Source organism: Lepidochelys kempii, chromosome 5, assembly GCF_965140285.1.
Source record: "Lepidochelys kempii isolate rLepKem1 chromosome 5, rLepKem1.hap1, whole genome shotgun sequence".
NCBI classification, from domain to species: Eukaryota; Metazoa; Chordata; order Testudines; family Cheloniidae; genus Lepidochelys; species Lepidochelys kempii.
This window is the reverse complement of record NC_136384.1, coordinates 62,710,017-62,731,619: the sequence shown is the minus strand read 5'-3', so window position 1 is coordinate 62,731,619 and position 21,603 is coordinate 62,710,017. Positions and strand designations below refer to the sequence as shown.

Sequence of the window (21,603 nt, the reverse complement as noted above, 5' to 3'; positions counted from 1 at the left end):
TGTATATCCCTCATATTGGCCTCTAGTTCATAGTTTGTCTGGCTAGGACAGTAGGTTTCTGTTAAACTTACATATATTAGAGACCTTATGTTACATTCCCTAAACAAAAGATTTTCCATTTGCATTATAAATTTTCTTTTCAAACAACTCCATCAGTACTGCTAGTCAAGCAACCAAATTTAAAAGCTGAATTAAATTAAAGAAACTTTGTGTAGTACAATATGTTTGTATCAATATATGTATGGAAAGTAAGTTTAGGCTTGATGTAGAGAATTGTTATTTCATTGTCTAGTTGGGGCGTTCAAGTATGTCTTTCATTTATTATTTCAGGTGGAGATGGGTATGAAGAATCATGAAATAGTCCCTGCTAGCTTGATTGCCTCCATAGCCAGCCTGAAACACGGAGGATGTAACAAAATTCTGAGAGAGTTAGTGAAACACAAACTCCTAGCTTATGAACGAACTAAAAGTGAGTATGAATCCCCCATGAAAATTATAGTTACTTCTGAGTTAAAGTTGCTTAAGTGCATTTCCTGTCAATGCAATCACTAAAGATCAGAGAAATTATCAGTGAAGACATTTGCATCTGTTCAAATGCCTTGTCACCTAAACATAATGTCCAAACATGCTCAGACTGTGTAACTACACAATAAACTCCCTGTCCATTCTAGCATGGTCATCCAATGTGCACACATTTAATCCTTCTCAGTTTCACTGAAATGCAAAACCCCAGGGTGGCAGAGATTGGGCAGGATCAGGCTTCGGTCCCCCCTCCTTGAGTTGTTAGTAATTTTTGTTGTCAGTGTGGTGACAATGAAGTTTGAGAACCCCTGGTCTGGGGACAGCCAATCATGGCCTAGAGAGGTTTTGTCATAGGAGGAGAGTGAAGTCTTGACTAAACTGAAAAGTTGTACCACTTTAACTATACTGATAAAAGTGTGTTTGCACAAAGGCGATTATGCTGTTTTAACTAAATTGGTATAAAGGTGCTTTATATTGGTATAGCTTTTCTATACTGGAAAGAGAATAACTATACTGATATGTTTTCTTTATACCAGTATAAATGTATCCATACTAGAGCTTTTACCAGTATAACTTTTCTGGTTTTAAAAAAAAAAAAAAATCAGATCCCTAACAGAAATTGTTACATAGGTAAAACTTTTAGATGTAGACCAGGCGTTAATTCAGTCTACAGGATGTATAATGTCGGGTTTCAATCTAGTTTAAGTGCAGATCTCAGCACAATTTTATGATGGGGCTGCTAAGATGCCTGCATAATAATATTATTCAGAAAATTCAGAGCACTAAATATATACAGAACAGTAAGATCCCAATTATGCACGTACATATCTTTACACGCTACCAGTAGACCCCTCAATTTAAGTAGGGTAATTCAGAGTGCATAAATTTAAGCATGTGTGTAAATCTTGTAGGATTAGGACCTACCATAATAAGGATGAAATATATTGACATTTGTGATTATTTGTAATGCTTGATGTATCTGAGAAAGCTTTGGGTTTTGATAAATAGAATTTTGAATTTTCAGGATTTTTTTTTTTTGAATGAAATTTAAATTAATTTGTCAAAAAAGAGTGGATGTGTAAATATTAGAGTATGTTCCTTTTGGAAAAATTAGCATTCATATTCTTTTTAAAAACCTTAACAGAGATCTGGTGAAATAGTTTGACTGTATCACTATAACAAGATTCCATTCTGCCAACAATTTCACCAAGTTCTGTGGGTTACATAAGTACTGATTGATCTTTCCATAAGTTCTGTTCCATGGAGCAACCAATCTTTGGTTTTTCAGTGACAATAAGAAACCGTGTGTGTGTGTATGTATGTATATAATATATAATCTTGCTGTTATACGTTCCGTATTTGTGTTTTTACAGTGCAAAGCTATCAAAAATGTGAAGGACATATTTTTTTTATATTAGTTAATGTTTCCTGCATATAAAAATACTCAGCGTTTAATGTTTTAACAGTACAATCAACAAATGTTTATCCAGGTTCAAAGGAAATCCTGTCTCTTGTAGCCGTTATCTATTTTCTCTTTATATATTGTAAACTCGTACTTCTTTTGCTATAGTAAGAGAATAACGGATATGTAAGCAATTAACAGAGCATTTTTTTTCTGTTTCTTGACATCCCCTGTTCATCCTACAAAAATATAAAATTTGACATCACTTCATTATGTGTAAGAAAGTCCTGGAATCCTTGACCCTGTATTCTTTACTGTCACCCTCTCTTCAGTTATCACCCTCCATTCCCTTTTTTCTTTCTCTCCATTTTTGCTTCCTTCCCTGCAGCCACCCAATGTCTTCATGTGAACGCATTGTTCTCCACTGGTTTTCATTTTGCTGGCATCTCAGAGTCAACATTTGAGAAATTTTACTTGACTAGAATGGAGCAGTTAAAGTTGAATCTTTTCACACACTACCGTAACATGGTTTAAAAAAGAAAATTCTAATAGTGGTGTGTGCATAACATTTCACGGAATTTGCTCTTATATTTTTTCAGCTGTCCAGGGCTACCGATTAACTAATGGAGGGTATGATTACCTTGCCTTGAAAACTCTATCATCTCGACAAGTTGTCAACTCTGTTGGAAACCAGATGGGTGTTGGCAAAGAATCAGGTAATTTTAAAAATACTTTTTTAAACAAATATATTAAAACAAAAGCTGTTATACTGAATATTGGACTTGTCACAAGTAATCCAGTAAAGTTTCATCTGGCTAAATAGTTCACTAATTTATCAGAAACTTGAACATTTCAGAGTAGCAGCCGTGTTAGTTTGTATCTGCAAAAAGAAAAGGAGTACTTGTGACACCTTAGAGACCAACAAATTTATTTGAGCATAAGCTTTCGTGAGCTACAGCTTACTTTATCGGATGCATGCAGTTATCCTTAGTATAGAAGGAATTCTGGAAAAAGGAAATCCTAGTCATGTGAAATTACATTATCATTCTGTTTGAAATGCCATACAATGCCATCAGCAAACTTTGAATTTTTCTTCATTTGAATGGCTCTGGAATTTTCCCTTCACTTTGGCCACTCTTCCTAATATTTGAGTAGTTATTTGAAATGATAGTTAGATTGCATTTGTATTACTTTTGGTAAATTTTTATTTATTTGAACTGTTTGTTTAAATACCTTCTGAAGAACTTTGACTTCAGTGGAACTGTGATTTCACCCTTCATTTTGATACGATGCTGTTTCTATATGGTGTTCTTTCTATTCTTTTGTTATTTTTAATAAAGAAAAATTTCACATGACTAGGATTTCCTTTTTCCAGAATTCCTTCTATACTAATGACAAACACTAGATCTAAGCATGCAAACATTTGCAAACAATTCAGCGTATTCAAACTTACTAGCCTATTTTCAGTAAAATGGGTTAGCTTCAGCAGTTCTCATCTGAGATGGGATACTACACTATGGCACAGTAGATTAGCAGAATACTGTCTTGGCTGCTCTTAGCCTTGCATTGAATGTGGTGAGGTGTGATGTTAGATGACTTAGCATAGAACTGTCACTGAAGAATGAGGAAGAGCATTGCAGGACTGACTTGTAAGGACCAGGTACATCTCTGTAGGTGCAGTGTCTGGTTTTCCTGCTGCACAGGGGTGTAGTGAATCAGAGCAACTAGAAGCGTTATTGAAACTTGTTCCCAGGAGGTATGTTCCCAACATTACTGGAAATGTTTGTGCTACATTGGAAGCATTTTTTGGGCATGTACACAAATGCCTAACTTCCTTGTTGAAGAGATGACCTCAGGAAGTTCCTTGGCCTCTGTAAGTTATCCCTTCATCCGGAGCTGTTGTATTGTGCCAGTGTCTTGTTATGTCAAGAAGGACTGTTTACAAACCTTGGGAATAAGCAGCAGAAACAGACAGTAGTGTCACTGCTCATTATCACACTGACAGTTATCACAGGTCATACCAAAATAAAAACTAGTGAATTGGAGATCTTTTCGAGGAACTTTAGGACTAATAGGACATTCATTTTTCAAATATACAGGTAGTGTGCTGCATTGGTAATTTTGCTGATTCTTCTGCAATGTGTTTTCTTTTTGCAATAATATAAGTAGTAATTGAGCAAAAAGTGGCATGGAAAGTTAGTCACCTTTCACAAATGTTTAGTCTGTTCGGCACATTCTCTCAGATAAATGTAATTATTTCTTATGTTTTATAGATATTTATATTGTTGCAAATGAAGAGGAGCAACAGCTTGCATTAAAGCTGCACAGGCTTGGGAGAACCTCCTTTCGTAATCTAAAAAACAAACGTGACTACCATAAGCACAGACACAAAATGTCGTGGCTTTATTTGTCCCGCCTGGCTGCCATGAAAGAATTTGCCTACATGAAGGTATTTTTTTAATCATAAAATGTAACTGTTCATGTCCAAAATGTGTCCTCAGTAAGGCTACAATTTAGTCATGGGTATTTTTAGTAAAAGTCATGGAGAGGTCACACTCAATAAACAAAAAGTCATGGCTTCTGACCTGTCTATGACTTGTGCTATATAAATACCCCTGGCTAAAACTTAGGTGCTCTTGGGGGAGGCTTCCAGCAGCTACTGCTTTGAGTGGGGGGGCACCCCTGCTCCTCCAGGGGGGCGTCCCAAGCAGCAGCCAGTGTGGCCGGCCCTGAAGCCGCCTCAGCTGCTCAGGAGGCCGTGGGGTCAGCCACACCTGTGACTGCAGAAGTTGCATAGGTGCTGGAGAGTCACGGAATCCGTGACCTCTGTGAAAGACTCACCGCATTAGTCATCAGTGCTGTAATAGAGTGGAAATGGTGATGATGCAAGGTGCTTTTCAGATCCCCTCTTATTTAAGTCACATTTACAATATAAACCGGATTTGCGTACATGTTTCTAACCCCAGATTTGAAGTTACAGGGAGTATATCATACATGGAATCCCTAATGTGTACTACTTTTATGTACAAGATTTTGACCATGGCAGTGAAGCTATAGCAAAATAGTCTGGCTTGTGAAACATGGTGTTCCACATAAGAATTTAATATGGATCTTATGATTCTTTTTTACATAAAATTCTCTTTAACCACAGGGCAACTTTACACATAATACCTTAATGTGGTCGTAAGCCAGCTACTTCCATTTATATTAATCTTTGAGAATGTTTTAGAAATGCAAAGAAATATCTTCCTATGTAGCCACGTTGTTCTAAAATTCAGGGAAAAGTTGTGAAATTCAGAAAATTTACAAACTAAGCTTCAGTCCTGTCACTTAGTTTCTCTTTTCTCTGTGTGTGTGTGTGTGAGAGAGAGAGAGAGCGCGAATGAACATGAACGAACATAATTTAGGAGCATTAATTAGGGTGCCTGTAAAAGTTCTAGAAACAAATTCCAACCTAAGAAAACCTCTTATTTGAAACACAACTGTGTGCCTGTGTTACTGTGTGTCTAACTCACATAAAAGATACTTTTAGCTGTTCTTCTCCAGACAATGTGACTGACACAAGGGCCTTAAACTTTTTGATTTAATCGTTGGTTTTGAGAAGTGAGTGACCCACAACCTTACTCCCTGAAATCCAGTTTCAAAGTGCTAGATGTACCCTATGTTATGAATATTAATATGAAAATTCACAGAATGTAGCTATTTTGTAGTTTAAATATGCAAAATACTTATCAAGGCCAGTTTTATTAATATATGCTTTTCATTTGAGAAAAAAAACTTTGTGTATATTTAAGACTGAAACAAAGGGGGATTGTTCATTTATTTCTCTAATTTAAATGTATTTAGAAATCTTAGGTCATTTGTCTATGCAGAGTAAAATGTGCAATATCCTAAGTGTGTTGGTGGACATGTTTATTCCTATAAAACATGTTTGTTTCACACACAATAAGTCATTTGGATACCAAGTCAGTTTAATTTACATAGTGGATAGACAAAATATTGACTCTGGAAGAGGCTTCCCTAACAATATTTTTCTGTTTTGGCATGATGCAAGATTTCTTTTAACATCTTCTTTATATAGGATTTATGGTGTTAACTATAGGATATATTCCCTCTAAATTTTCCTTGTTCAGTCGTGTTTTAGTGGCATGACTCTCATTAAAGAGACACAGTAAGATAGTATAGGCCCAAAAATTGAGGGGCTTTTTTGAAGAGCGGGGAGGGGAATGATCTAATCAAAATTAGTCCTGCTACAGTGCAGCATTGTGCTAGTTTATAATCTGTCTCTGTCCATTATGGTACAGGTACCATATAAATCCCCTCCTATTTTTCCCTGAAAAAAGACACAATCTCTAATTACTCCTTTGTTTTAGCCACTATGCCTAATAGGGATGTAAATACCGTTTAAAAAAATACCCATTTAAACTATTAAAATTATATCAGTTAACGGTTTAGTCGTTAACAAGTTCACAATCTACCCCTGGTTTGGGGATTACCCTGCTGTCTCTCCTCGGGTCCGCATGCACATCTCGCCCTTCTCCTTACATCCCACATAATAGCCTCTGCATGCCTGCCCCCGCCCCATAGGCCTCCCAGTATGTCGGCCCCTACAAGCCCTGCAACCATGTGCCATCCTCACCCCCTTCACCATTAAGCCAATGCGCTTTGCCCCCCTACCCAGCTGAGAGTCTGAATCCACTAGTGGACCTTCCAGCTTACAAATAAAAATGTTATATACCCAATTATGCTTCTGAGAAGCAACAAAGCTCCCACTTAGGCCTCAGGCCTCACCATCCAGCCGGAACTCAAACTCTAGGAACTCGTGGCCAAATTTCTCCTTGTGCCCCCCATAGCAGCACAGATAGAAATTGCTCGCATGGCTACTGACTCCGCTCTTACTGCTGAGAGGCCAACATGTACCGCACGTCTGGACTGGGAGACCAGAGTGCACCACAACAGCACTGCACAGGGGCAGGAGCGGAGGGACAGCTTCCTGGTGGGTGCAGAGTAATTATGCCACACTAGAGACTTTGCTGCTTAGCTGATCATGCTCAGTACCATCTACAATGTCATGAAATTATTTTACCAATCTGTTTTAAACTTTAACTGCAATATATTAACAGCAAGACCAATATCTATCGGTTAACCGTTTAACCATTTAATATTTTACATCCCTAATGTCTAATAGGATTATTTTGGTCATTATCTTCCAGGAGACCAATTCTGTAACTCCATTGATAGGGAAAAGGCCCAAACACAGATGGGTTTTAGCCTTGTGATGAAAGGGGGAGACTTCATAGAATCATAGAATATCAGGGTTGGAAGGGACCCCAGAAGGTCATCTAGTCCAACCCCCTGCTTGAAGCAGGACCAATTCCCAGTTAAATCATCCCAGCCAGGGCTTTGTCAAGCCTGACCTTAAAAACCTCTAAGGAAGGAGATTCTACCACCTCCCTAGGTAACGCATTCCAGTGTTTCACCACCCTCCTAGTGAAAAAGTTTTTCCTAATATCCAATCTAAACCTCCCCCACTGCAACTTGAGACCATTACTCCTCGTTCTGTCATCTGCTACCATTGAGAACAGTCTAGAGCATCCTCTTTGGAACCCCCTTTCAGGTAGTTGAAAGCAGCTATCAAATCCCCCCTCATTCTTCTCTTCTGCAGGCTAAACAATCCCAGTTCCCTCAGCCTCTCCTCATAACTCATGTGTTCCAGTCCCCTAATCATTTTTGTTGCCCTTCACTGGACTCTCTCCAATTTATCCACATCCTTCTTGAAGTGTGGGGCCCAAAACTGGACACAGTACTCCAGATGAGGCCTCACCAATGTCGAATAGAGGGGAACGATCACATCCCTCGATCTGCTCGCTATGCCCCTACTTATACATCCCAAAATGCCATTGGCCTTCTTGGCAACAAGGGCACACTGCTGACTCATATCCAGCTTCTCGTCCACTGTCACCCCTAGGTCCTTTTCCGCAGAACTGCTGCCTAGCCATTCGGTCCCTAGTCTGTAGCTGTGCATTGGGTTCTTCCGTCCTAAGTGCAGGACCCTGCACTTATCCTTATTGAACCTCATCAGATTTCTTTTGGCCCAATCTTCCAATTTGTCTAGGTCCTTCTGTATCCTATCCCTCCCCTCCAGCGTATCTACCACTCCTCCCAGTTTAGTATCATCCGCAAATTTGCTGAGAGTGCAATCCACACCATCCTCCAGATCATTTATGAAGATATTGAATAAAACCGGCCCCAGGACCGACCCTTGGGGCACTCCACTTGATACCGGCTGCCAACTAGACATGGAGCCATTGATCACTACCCGTTGAGCCCGACAATCTAGCCAGCTTTCTACCCACCTTATAGTGCATTCATCCAGCCCATACTTCCTTAACTTGCTGACAAGAATACTATGGGAGACCGTGTCAAAAGCTTTGCTAAAGTCAAGAAACAATACATCCACTGCTTTCCCTTCATCCACAGAACCAGTAATCTCATCATAAAAGGCGATTAGATTAGTCAGGCATGACCTTCCCTTGGTGAATCCATGCTGGCTGTTCCTGATCACTTTCCTCTCATGCAAGTGCTTCAGGATTGATTCTCTGAGGACCTGCTCCATGATTTTTCCAGGGACTGAGGTGAGGCTGACTGGCCTGTAGTTCCCAGGATCCTCCTCCTTCCCTTTTTTAAAGATTGGCACTACATTAGCCTTTTTCCAGTCATCCGGGACTTCCCCGGTTCGCCACGAGTTTTCAAAGATAATGGCCAATGGCTCTGCAATCACAGCCGCCAATTCCTTCAGCACTCTCGGATGCAACTCGTCCGGCCCCATGGACTTGTGCACGTCCAGCTTTTCTAAATAGTCCCTAACCACCTCTATCTCCACGGAGGGCTGGCCATCTCTTCCCCATTTTGTGATGCCCAGCGCAGCAGTCTGGGAGCTGACCTTGTTAGTGAAAACAGAGGCAAAAAAAGCATTGAGTACATTAGCTTTTTCCACATCCTCTGTCACTAGGTTGCCTCCCTCATTCAGTAAGGGGCCCACACATTCCTTGGCTTTCTTCTTGTTGCCAACATACCTGAAGAAACCCTTCTTGTTACTCTTGACATCTCTGGCTAGCTGCAGCTCCAGGTGCGATTTGGCCCTCCTGATAACATTCCTACATGCCCGAGCAATATTTTTATACTCTTCCCTGGTCATATGTCCAACCTTCCACTTCTTGTAAGCTTCTTTTTTATGTTTAAGATCCGCTAGGATTTCACCATTAAGCCAAGCTGGTCGCCTGCCATATTTACTATTCTTTCGACTCATTGGGATGGTTTGTCCCTGTAACCTCAACAGGGATTCCTTGAAATACAGCCAGCTCTCCAGGACTCCTTTCCCCTTCAAGTTAGTCCCCCAGGACTTGCCTTCATCTTCATCTCCAGCAGCTAGGCAATTCCAGTTCCCGAACACACACACCCCCGCTGAGTCCCAGTACAACTCTGCAGTTTCATTTGGTCTCTGTTTATATAGTCCCTTGCCTTTATTTTCATTTCCTATTTGAATGTAGCAATATCCCATTAATGTTATATCTTCTGCCTGGAGTTGCTGCCGTGTATAGTTGAGGGCAGTTTTCTAGAATTAAATGACTGTTGGAATTAAATTGAATATACAGTAGAATCTTTGTACTGTACTCTGACAGATTTATTTGATTATTGTGATGTTTTTTCTTGTCTAATTGAAAGAAAAGCACTTAGTCACTTGAAAGTAGGCCTTAAAACCAATGAAGGAATAATATAGTTATATTTCTTTTTTGTGTATTGTTTCTTCAATGTGAATAGTAAGCAGTATGGCTCTCAACAGGGGGAATTTGATTAGTGAGATGACAGAATTCTGTGTTATAAAACTTAACTGCATGTGAAGGCAAGAATGCAGCAATAACAGTATATTTTAATATGTTCTCAAAATACATTGGAATTTGTCCAGCAGTGCTTAAAGATATAATCATTTAAGTTAGTTCTAAAAATCAGATCTCTGCATTTTTACTTGGATTTATGAATCAGTTTGTGATAAAAGAAACAGTGCTCTGAGTTTGTTGGTCACTCAGCTGAGCTGAATCACATTTCTTGCAGAAATTTTTTAACTGCTGTTTTTACAAGTAACACCTCAGATTGTCAGGATTCCAAAATGGGCAGTCAGGGTCAAGGGTCAGAGCAGGGGCAAACCTGAAGGTAAGAGTAGCCATGGAGTTTGTAGTCAGATCCAGGCCACAGTCAATACCAAAGGTCAGAGTCTGAAGTCTAAATCAAGCCGAGGTCAAGGCAGGAATTGAAGAGCAAGGAGCTGGAATGGTTGTGGTAGCTACAGAAGATCCGCGCTGTTTCCTGGACACTTTCTGGAATGCCCCTTGGGTTTATATAGGACAGGGAGTCAATCAGAAGCCATGGGTCTGCTGTCTTTCTAACCCTTGAGATGGAACTTCCCATGGTCTGTATCCACAGTGGGTCATGGGAAGTGGCGTGCCAGTTGGTTACAGCTGCTGCTGTGTGGCAGCCTGGAGATGTCAGCTGCCTGGGAGTTCTGCAGACCTGGGTTCTAGACATGTGGGGCCTTACAAGATATTGCTTGTAGGGGGGGGCGCAAAAGCAGGCTTTTTACTTTTGAGTATTTGACAGCATTTTGTATGTAGCCAGTTTTACAATTTCTTCCGCATAGTCAGCTTAGTCTTTGTGTAGGTTTGTTTAAAAAAAACAAAAAACACACACACCCATACCACACACAAAATATTACTGTACATCCCCAGTTATTGGCAGACACTTGGGCAGGTATACTACCTGAAACTACTCTGACCCAGTTTTTTGTTTTTGCCTGGATTTTCAGTCGTTGCTGTTCCCATAGGTGCACTCTTTCATTCTCAACTGAAGCACTGGTGTCTTCAGAGGAAATAGTATACACTATTGAGTAACCAGGACTTCAGTCACCCAACGTATATTTCTGTTTATTCTGAATTCCGTATTTTTGTCAAATGTTTTAAAAAATACAGATAAATTCCAAAACTTAACTGATTAACTACCAGGATTTTTTTTTTCTGTGCAGCTGTTCAGCAACATTACATTACAGACTTTTAGATAAATGCTTTGTGGGTGCTGTAAGCACCCAGAAGATAAATTGAATTAGTAAATTTCCTCCAAATTAGATACATTTGTAGTTATAATCTGGTTTGGAGGGCTTTGATGCACTTAATTTCAGAAAGTCAAAACTCAAATTTTTAAGGTTTCAGAGTAGCAGTCGTGTTAGTCTGTATCTGCAAAAAGAAAAGGAGGACTTGTGGCACCTTAGAGACTAACATTTATTTGAGCATAAGCTTTTGTGAGCTACAGCTCACTTCATCAGATGCATTCAGTGCTTTCATTTTCCACTAATTGCATCTGATGAAGTGAGCTGTAGCTCACGAAAGCTTATGCTCAAATAAATTTGTTAGTCTCTAAGGTGCTCAAGTCCTCCTTTTCTTTTTATTATTTAAAGTGTTGTTTATTTATCAAGTATTGCACTTGATTCCATTTAAAAAGAAAAAAGTGCTTCAGTAACTTGAAGTAGAATATTATGAATGATCTAGGATGGGTAAAAATAGATTTAAAAAAATCAAAATATATGGGTTTTTAATTTAAATTGGATTCTTTTTATTGAAATTAAATACAGGTTTATTTGAAATTGACAAATTATGTTGAGGCTTAAATTTATTAATCTATCTAATCTATTAAAATCGTTTAAATACAAAAATAGTATGAAGCAGTACCTGTTTGTTGGCTGAAGTTTTAAAGAATCTACTAACCTGCTGGTAATCACTGGCTGAGAATCTGGACCAGAGTTTGTTGAAATACTAATCCAGCATTTGAGAGAAGTAGCCTGTGCTGCAGAGAGAATATTTTCTTCATTTCCGTTTATTAAACTGATTCAGTTTAATGACTAATTCATCCAAAGTTAAGAAATCAGCTGGAAAGCCTAGTTTTTATTCATAGATTGGAAAAACAAAGCAAGTGTGAGAGGATGAGATCTACTAGTTCTAAAATCTTGAAATCAATGGGAGCCAGACACATAAATACCTTTGAGGATCTGTGCCATAGTGACCAGAAATAATAGGTTCAATTCACTAACTACAGATAATAGTTCCTCTGTTTCTGTTAGTTTTAAATCCAAAACATGTTTTGATAAACTTTTCTTCTGTAGCAGACACACTTAAGTTGTTCTTATTTAATTTTTAAAAATGCAGTTTTTGTGCTTTTTAATTTAATTTAAACTTCCATCCAAATACAGCTTGACACAAATTATAAGTAAAAAATGAATAATCATCTCATAAATGAGAAATGTGTGACTCACTATATTTTAACATAATAAAAAAGGTAAAAATTAAGACTCTGACTAAATGTAAGTAATGGTATATGTTCACTAGCAATGTTAAAACGCTACCGCGGCAGCGCTTTAATGTGGCTGTATAGTTGCGGCACCAGCTTTGGGACAGCACTGTTTTTTAAAAATAAATAAATAAACAAACCCCCACGAGGGGAGCATGGCTACCAGCTATGCTGCCACTTTACAGCGCTGAAACTTGCAGCGCTCAGGAAGATGTTTTTTCACACCCCCTGGGTAAGAAAGTTGCAGAGCTGTAAAGTGGCAGTGTAGACAAGGCCTTAAGCTATACAGTTGCTTAAATATATAGAGATCATTAATAGTGTAACTAGAAATCTAGAGGACTATAGTCTACTTTTTTTCGCCAAATACTACAGAAACTTTTGGGGAAGTAATTATTTTTAAGGCAAATTCAGTCAAAGCACACATTTTTTCTTTATTAAATGTTTACATGAAATTGATAGTTTTTTTAGCCAATGAAAATCTTCCTTTATCCTTTTAAATTCTCCTTCATGTGTCTGAGAGCTTTTATTTTCCTTCTAGCCACCTTCAGAGATCTTCATACTTGCACACTAATCTGTCTTCCTCTCCCTGTGTGTCAAGGCTAAACAAAAATAAATCAAATTTATATGCATCTGTAAAACTTGCAAAATTATTCTTTGGAATGTTCTTTCAGGTGAACCTGCCCACACGGGATAATTGCACTTTCTGGATAATTTTGCTAAAACAATCAACAGTGTGAAATAGCTAACAAACTAGATTGTTGGTATTCGTTTCAGCGGTAACACTCCAATGAGATGAAAGGGGGTGGTTAGAATATTTTAGAACTCTTGCAAAGCGTTGGTTCATGCTTATGCCTGGGTCCTGCAAAGACTTATGTAGGTACTTAACTCTGTACCAGTGGTTCTCAACCTATTTTTCATTGTATGTCACATATGTAGCTCTCTGTGACATGTGGGTTGTACCCACACAGTGTATGGCCTACCTGTATGGCCCTGAAGATGTCTCATGGGCTGCAGCTGTGTGCTGTTTGGACCACGCTTTGAGAAACACTGCTCTATGGGGTGGGACCAGTGCCAGTACTCAGTGCATAAAGTTAATCATGTTGAGCATGATTACACAGGTATTTGTAGGATTGAGGACTTGAAAGGGCAGATTTATTTAAAATTCTGCGTGAAGTGCTGGGAACGTTAAAATCTTTTCGAATACTCTGTCATACATTGTGTGTGCCTGGATTTCCATTGCTCTTAATTATGATCTTTAGAAATGTGGAGTCCTGTGTTTCTAGTAACTATTAGTTTACTCAGTTTTTTCATCATAGCATGTGTTTCATCTAGATGTATAGCCCATTCATTCTCTGTTCTGGCTGGAGTTCATTCAAATTAAGGTAATTGCCATTGCTGACCCGGACTTCAGGGCTAAAAAATGGCCAAAAAAATGGTCCAAGTATTTGTCAAACTGTAGTCCCCAAGGGCTTGTTTCCACACTTCTGTTTATGAAGTACGGTGGACTTTTATACTATGCAGATATTGGTTTTAATAATTTTAATCTGACATTTTTGATAAAATTATTTAACACTAAATGTAATCCTGCAGGATGGTGACTCTCCATGTTCTTCTACTGGGGGAATTCTGTGCCAAAAAATTAAAAATTCAGAGCACAAGAATTTTAAAAATTCTGTAAAAATTTGCATATTTTATTTGTCAAAATAATACAATTTAATCATGCCAGTTTTGGGTATTTATTTCAAAATATCTGTCAGCAGGTATGTCTGTAACAATACAGACCAAAAAAAAGATTCTGGTAATTTTTTTTTTTTTTTTACAAATTCCTTACTAGGCATATTAATACAGAACTTTGAATAATTCATTTAAACTACAATACAGAACTATATTTTCTGCACCCGGCAGAAGCAGTGCAAAGAGTTGGGAGTGTCAGTAGAGGAGCTGAGGGAGATGGAAGGAGCTTGGACTGAGCTGGGAGGGTGGTTGTGTGGGTGGGAGAAGTATGGAACAGGTTTTATTTTTTTGGGGGGGAGGGCAGGGGACAGGATTGTTAGGGAGTTGGGGAGCCTCTCCCATTCAGTCAGGCACATCTACTCCTGTTCCTGCACCCCTCATCCTGATGGATCCTTGCAGCCTCCTCCCCCATCCTCATGTACGCCCATTCCCATTCAGCCCCTGGCTCAATACTGTCACCCCACTACTCCTCAGCCCATGCCCCAGTCTGTTTCCCCTCTTCTCCTCCCCCTCCCCTTAGCCATTTTCAGCCCTAGTCTGTGACCACCCAGCAGCCCTGTGTGCCCCACTCTGTCCTAACTTAGCTCCACAGGCCAGGTGCTGTGTTAAACTTCTACTCCTGTAGGAATTCTGTGCCACTGCATGCGCACAGTTTTTTTTCCCCACAGAAAATACATTCTCCCTCAGTAGTGCTGCAGTTTTGCCTTTTGCCCACCAGAACAGCCTGCTACATTCATGCTGTTGGCTGTTCTGGTGCCAGAGTGGCTTCTGGTGGGTGAAAGGCAGAACTGCAGCACTTCTTGGGCAGAATATATTTTCTATGGGGAAAAAACAAAATTCTGTGGGACATATGAATTCTGCACATGTGCAGAATTCATAATTCCCACAGCAGTAAATATTCACAGAAATATAGATAGAATTTGGCATTAGATTCCCTAAAGATTTTGCTTTTCTTTTGTTTTTCTTCTCTGAAATTTCCATTTTCCTAATTTAACCCAAAACCCCAAACCTAGATCTCTTGTTGGTTTCCCTTTCCTCCCATGTACCTCCCTGCTCACTGCCCCCCGTTCCCCATACACATAGGCATTTAGGATGCACTAGGGGAAAGTCTGCAGAGGTTTCAGTTTGTGCCCAGAACAGGAAGAAATACGGAGATTTAAAAATAAATCCATCTTAAATTATTCATTTTGATATTACTGTGAACTATGTGGTAGTGAAATCTCATTGGTTGTGAAATCCGTTGTAGGCAACAGAATATATAGGGATAGAAAATGAACTTGTGATGGCGTTATGTGCATCTATTGAGTTTGCATCTAAAAAGGCTAACAGTAGTGCTATAGTTGTTATGATCTTCCCCCATTTGTCTATAATGTGGTTACGATGAAGCTTAATTATTCAGGACAGTGAACTTTTGTGTTTATGGAAATGCAGAAAGAATTAGATTAGCCAGACAGAGTAGAATTGGCAAAAACTTAAAATGGGGTGTTTGTTTAGTTCTTGACCCAGCATCCCCCAGTTATCTGCTGCTGTTTGTCTGGGCCACCAAACCAGATCTGATTCCGTTCTGTTCTCCTTGTTACATCTCCAGTTTTCTCCAGTCCCAGGACAGTGGAACTATAAATAAGGAGGTAGTACATGTATAGAATTTCAGATCTGGAAACTGAACTTTGCCATTTCATTCATCATACAGCACTATCCCAGTCTCTGGTCTTTATAATGAAAATTCTACTATCATGTATCTTTTGGTTTTATGCTATTTGACATTTTTATCAATGATCTGGGATAAAACAAAATCATCACTGATGAAGTTTTCAGATGACACAAAGATTGCGGGAGTGAAAAATAATGTAAAGAAAAGGTCACTGATGCAGAGTGATCTGGATCACTTGGTAAATTAGGTCCAAGCAAACAATATGTGCTTCAATATGGCTAAATACCAATTTATTTTTATGTTTTGTTTATTTTTATATATATACTGAGGGGGCTTTGGGATCATAGTGAATAATCAGCTGAACGTGAACTCTGGGTGCAATACTGTGGCCAAAAGGGCTAATTTAATCCTGGGAATATTGAGTAGAAGTAGGGAGACTATATTACCTCTGTATTTGGGAATGATGCACTCGCTGCTGGAATACTGTATCCAGTTCTGTTAACAATTCAAGAATAGGGCTGTCGATTAATCGCAGTTAACTCACGTGATTAACTCAAAAAAATTAATTGCGATTTAAAAAATTTATTGCGATTTATCGCATTGTTAAACAATAGAATACCAATTGAAATTTATTAAATATTTTTGGATGTTTTTCTACATTTTCAAATATATCTAATTCAATTACAACACAGAATACAAAGTGTATAGTGCTCACTTTATATTATTTTTATTCAAATATTTGCACTGTAAAAATGATAAACAAAAGCAATAGTATTTTTCAGTTTACTTCATGCAAGTACTGGAGTGCAATCTCTCTATCATGAAAGTGCAACTTATAAATGTATTTTTTTTGTTACATAACTGCACTCAAAAACAAAACAAGGTAAAACTTCAGAGCCTACAAGTCAAATCAGTCCTACTTCTTGTTCAGCCAATCACTAAGAGAAACGGATTTATTTACATTTACGGGAGATCACGCTGCCCACTTCTTAAGTTTGTCACCTGAAAGTGAGAACAGGCATTCACATGGTACTGTTGTAGCTGGTGTCGCAAGATGTTTACGTGCCAGATGCACTAAAGATTCATATGCCTCTTCATGCTTCGGCTATCATTCCAGAGGACATGCTTCCATGCTGATGACGTGCATTTAAAAAAAATGTTAGTTAAATTTGTGACTGAACTCCCTGGGGAAGACTTGTACGTCTCCTGCTCTGTTTTACCCCTATTCTGCCATGACAAGTAGTAGGACTGATTGGACTTGTAGGCTCTAAAGTTGTACATTGTTTTATTTTTGAATGCAGGGGGTTTTTGTACATAATTCTACATTGTAAGTTCAACTTTCATGATAAAGAGATTGCACTACAGTACTTGTATTAGGTGAACTGAAAAACACTATTTCTTTTTTTTACAGTACAAATATTTGTTATCCAAAATAAAGTGTGCACTGTACACTTTGTATTCTGTTATAACTGAAATCAGTATATTTGAAAATGTAGAAAACACATTTAAATAGTATTCTATTATTGTTTAACAGTGTGATTAATTGCTTCAAGAAGAACATTGAGAAATTGGAGGAGGGCTCAGAGAAAAGCCATAAGAACAATTAAAGGATTAGAAAGAATGTCTTATAGTGATGGACTCAAAGAGCTCAGTATATTTAGCTTAACAAAGAGAAGGTTAAGGGATGACTTGATTACAGCCTATCAGTATCTAGATAGGGAACAAATATTTGATTGTGGGCTCTTCAGTCTAGCAGAGAAAGGTATAACATGATCCAATGGCTGGAAGTTGAAGCTAGACAAATTCAGACCGGAAATAATGCACAAATTTTTAATCATGAGAATAATTATCCATTGCAATAATTCACCAAGGGTTTTGGTGGATTTTCCTTCACTGGAAGTTTTAAAATCAAGAATGTACATTTTCTGAAACAGATGCCCTAGTTCAAACAGGAATTAAGTCAAGGAAGTCCTATGGCCTGTGTTTATACAGGAGGTCAAACTAGATGATCACAATGGTCCCTTGTGGCGTTATGATCTATAAATCTTTTTACTCACTACTTAATATGTCTAAATATTTGTCTAGTTTATGGGACACATTCATATTTTTATTATAAGTTGTATTGTGGTGCTGCTCAAAATGTGCTAGATGCTGTACATCAATAAGAATACATATGCCCTGCCACTAAGAGTTTACAATTTAATAATATATACGATTTAATAATATATGAGAACTTGCTTGTTTGCCTTGGTATCCAGTAGCACTAAGCTTCCAACACATTGTCTCTTTCCAGGCTTTGCATGATCGAAAGTTTCCCGTTCCAAAACCATTTGACTACAATAGACATGCAGTAGTTATGGAACTTATTAGTGGTTACCCTCTGTAAGTATTATTTGAAACACAAACTCCCATTTAAGACAAATTGAATGAAGCTGGTATGATTTTGGAAATCTTAACTGAGGTACTTGCTCAGAGGCACTCTGATTCAGTAGTGTAGGTAAGAATGATAGCTGAATAGTTATGCAGAAGACAATGACTGCTTTTTTAGTCAGATAGGGGCTAATAGTTGTCCACAATTCTTCATGGAGTCAATTGATGCTCTGAAGCCCAGCCTGACTATAGTGACCGATTACCCTTGGAATTCAGGTTAATTGGGAATGGAATTCCAGTTATGCTCCCTTCCTTTCTTTCTTCCCCATACAAATAAATGTACTGTTACCAATCTGCTTTAATTCCTTTTTACTGGATAAAGGAACATGTTTAAAAACCTCAAACAGTGTTGGCAAGTATCACAAGTAATGCCACTACCCAGATGAAGAGATTGAGAAGTGCAAAATTTTATACAAAGCAAGAAGTATTTCTCATCATCCAACTTTCTTTGCTTTAAGTATTGTAGTGAGTCCCACTGAAACTGCATGTCAATTTGATACTGGACACTATAGAATGGCTGATGACCATGAAGTCTCTTTAGGGTCATTTCTTCTTGTTTTACCAGTTACACCTGATGAGATTTTTTTTTTTTTTCTTCAAACAGTTTGTTTATGCAGGTCACCAAAGACTGCAATGGGGCAGCTTATTGTCTGTGACAACTGCACTCTGTGAAAAGTGTCGTTCATGTTACTGTATGGTCTTCCCTAGGCTTCAGTTCATGCTCCCTTGTTCTTGTAATTAACTCTTGAGAAACTGCTCCCCACTTTCAATTTCAGAAAGAAATCTTTTCTTTTTTATGTCCAGATTTTTGTGTTTCAGCAATAGTGCTGGAAGCAGGTAATCTTCAGTCAGGAGAGGTCATGTTGTGTCTAATTATTAAGTCATTTTGCATTATCTGACACAATGATTTTTAAAACATTAAAATATTTTTAAAGTTTATATTTGAAAAGCTGATTTGATTTGTTTGCACAGCTAAACGCTTAAGGCCAATTTGGTAGTGCATATAGTCCAATACGACTTTTATACTTATCCTAGTATCGAAAGAAAATAAACTTCAGTTTTAGAAAAAACAGGTCACATTCTAACATAAGGTAGGCATCTGAAGTGAGCTGTTAAATTTTGGTTTTGATTCCTTTTTGATTAAACTTAATTGAACAGTAATGAAAAGAAAATTCCTTTCAAATTTTCAGCACTTCCCCGCCACTCACATTTATGAAGTGAATTTAGTGCAGTGAGAGGTGCTACAGGTGGAAGTTTTATCTTTAATTCCACAACAGGTAAGGCATGGACAGCAGCACTACAAGCTTCACCACACTTCTCCATCATTATTTTGCAATTCTGCTCTGGAGAAAATACCATAAAGGATGAAGAAAATAGTTTATTTTTCATAATCAGTTATTCTTGGGTTTCATAAAAAGTCGGCCAAACAGCAGTGCCAAATGTGGAGACGGGTGGGGTTTATTTTGTAATGGAGTTGTGGTTTTTGCTTTCACTTTTCATTTTCTTATACCCTTAATAGTTTAGATTTTTTTTTAATGTTTTTAGGTGCCAAGTGCATCAAATAGAAGATCCTGCATCTGTGTACAGTGAGTTAATGGAACTAATTGTAAAACTTGCCAATCATGGTTTGATTCATGGAGATTTCAATGAATTCAATCTCTTATTGGACAGTGAGGACCAGGTTACCATGATTGATTTCCCACAGATGGTGTCAACATCTCATCCAAATGCTGAATGGTACATATTCAGTCTTATAGCATTTTCAAAATCAGTTTGGCCATTTGAAATTATTGTAATTTACTAGCACTGATTATTCATTCTTATGTGTCCATTCTTAACTGTCTTCTAGCAGTGTCATCTTGTACAAGAAATAATGCCACAAAAATATACTCAGTTTTATTTATCCATGGACATAAATGTCAAGATTTAGAGTGCATACATGATTGGCTCTTGTAGAGATTCTTAGGAAGCCAGGTCAAACTTCAGTTGATACTGTATGGTTCATTTTTGTGTCTTTGAGTTTTCTCTTTTCAGCTATCTGGTAGCTTAATCACTGTTTAGTAAAGTGGGGGAAAAAAAGACAACAGGGATTTCCTTTCCAGAACAAATCTGGCTAATAGAAAATGAAGTTTGACAAAGCAGGAAGAATACATCATTTTCTAAAATTCAGAAGAAATTTAAGATGTACTTACGTGGAAGGATTAATACTCAGAAGCTATTGAAGCTATGATAGTGACAAATATGAAGTAGAACTTGAGATGTTTAGAAGTGTACCAAAATGCTTGTAGGTCTCAACTTTAATTCTGTGCAAAACAATCCTTTATTTTTCCAGGTATTTTGACAGAGATGTTAAATGTATTAGAGACTTTTTTAAGAAGCGTTTCAGCTATGAAAGTGAACTTTTCCCAACCTTCCAGGATATCAGGTGAGAAATGTAACTTGATGAGGGGTCCTATATTGATCAGTAAAGATGACAGGATGCTCTCTCTACCAGTTTTATACTATGAGAACATTGGCCAAAATGTTCACAACTGGTTTTCAGTTGTACGCTGTTCAATTAGTGAGCTCCATGAAGTGTTTTGCTGGAGAACTGGGGGGACAGCCTTGCATCTGTCTCTTGTTTTTCCTTTTCATTTTAATACAAGATTGTCTTTATTCTTAATATCAGAAATGTCGTTGCTCAGTCCAACCAAAATCGGTGTAGGGAACATCCTGGAACTTCACCCCCATTTTACATTTTATTACTATCAGGAAACCAGTAATCTCCTTCCTTAGAAGTTTTTAAGGTCAGGCTTGACAAAGCCCTGGCTGGGATGATTTAATTGGGGATTGGTCCTGCTTTGAACAGGGGGTTGGACTAGATGACCTCCTGAGGTCCCTTCCGACCCTGATATTCTATGATTCTATGTTCTTGTAGCTGGGAAGAGGGCTTTTCCAAGACCTGATACAAATGGTGCTCCAAGACACATCACTGAGATGCCACAATAATACAGAACAGGTTTCAGAGTAACTGCCGTGTTAGTCTGTATTCGCAAAAAGAAAAGTAGTACTTGTGGCACCTTAGAGACTAACCAATTTATTTGAGCATAAGCTTTTGTGAGCTACAGCTCACTTCATCGGATGCATACTGTGGAAACTGCAGAAGACATTATATACACAGAGACCATGAAACAATACCTCCTCCCACCCCACTCTCCTGCTGGTAATAGCCTATCCAAAGCGACCACTCTCCCCACAATGTGCACGATAGGAAAAAACAAGGGGAAATAGGCTACCTTGCATAATGGGGGGTAGGAAAAAACAAGGGGAAATAGGCTACCTTGCATAATGACTTAGCCACTCCCAGTCTCTATTTAAGCCTAAATTAATAGTATCCAATTTGCAAATGAATTCCAATTCAGCAGTTTCTTGCTGGAGTCTGGATTTGAAGTTTTTTTGTTGTAAGATAGCGACCTTCATGTCTGTAAGTGCG

The 21,603-nt window shown here is 38.2% G+C and overlaps 1 protein-coding gene across 2 annotated transcripts in view; it reads left to right on the top strand.

The window, feature by feature from the left end:
- The window catches only part of RIOK2 (RIO kinase 2), a 38,695-nt gene that overhangs the window by 1,824 nt on the left and 15,268 nt on the right, over positions 1-21,603 (top strand). The window contains exons 2-7 of one of the 2 annotated variants that reach the window (XM_073344574.2): positions 331-469; positions 2,524-2,640; positions 4,198-4,373; positions 17,995-18,083; positions 19,677-19,868; positions 20,464-20,556. In XM_073344574.2, coding sequence (XP_073200675.2) covers positions 331-469; positions 2,524-2,640; positions 4,198-4,373; positions 17,995-18,083; positions 19,677-19,868; positions 20,464-20,556 — 806 coding nt within the window. The remainder of the gene's footprint in view (positions 1-330; positions 470-2,523; positions 2,641-4,197; positions 4,374-17,994; positions 18,084-19,676; positions 19,869-20,463; positions 20,557-21,603) is intronic. The other variant, XM_073344575.2, reaches the window with a different exon arrangement.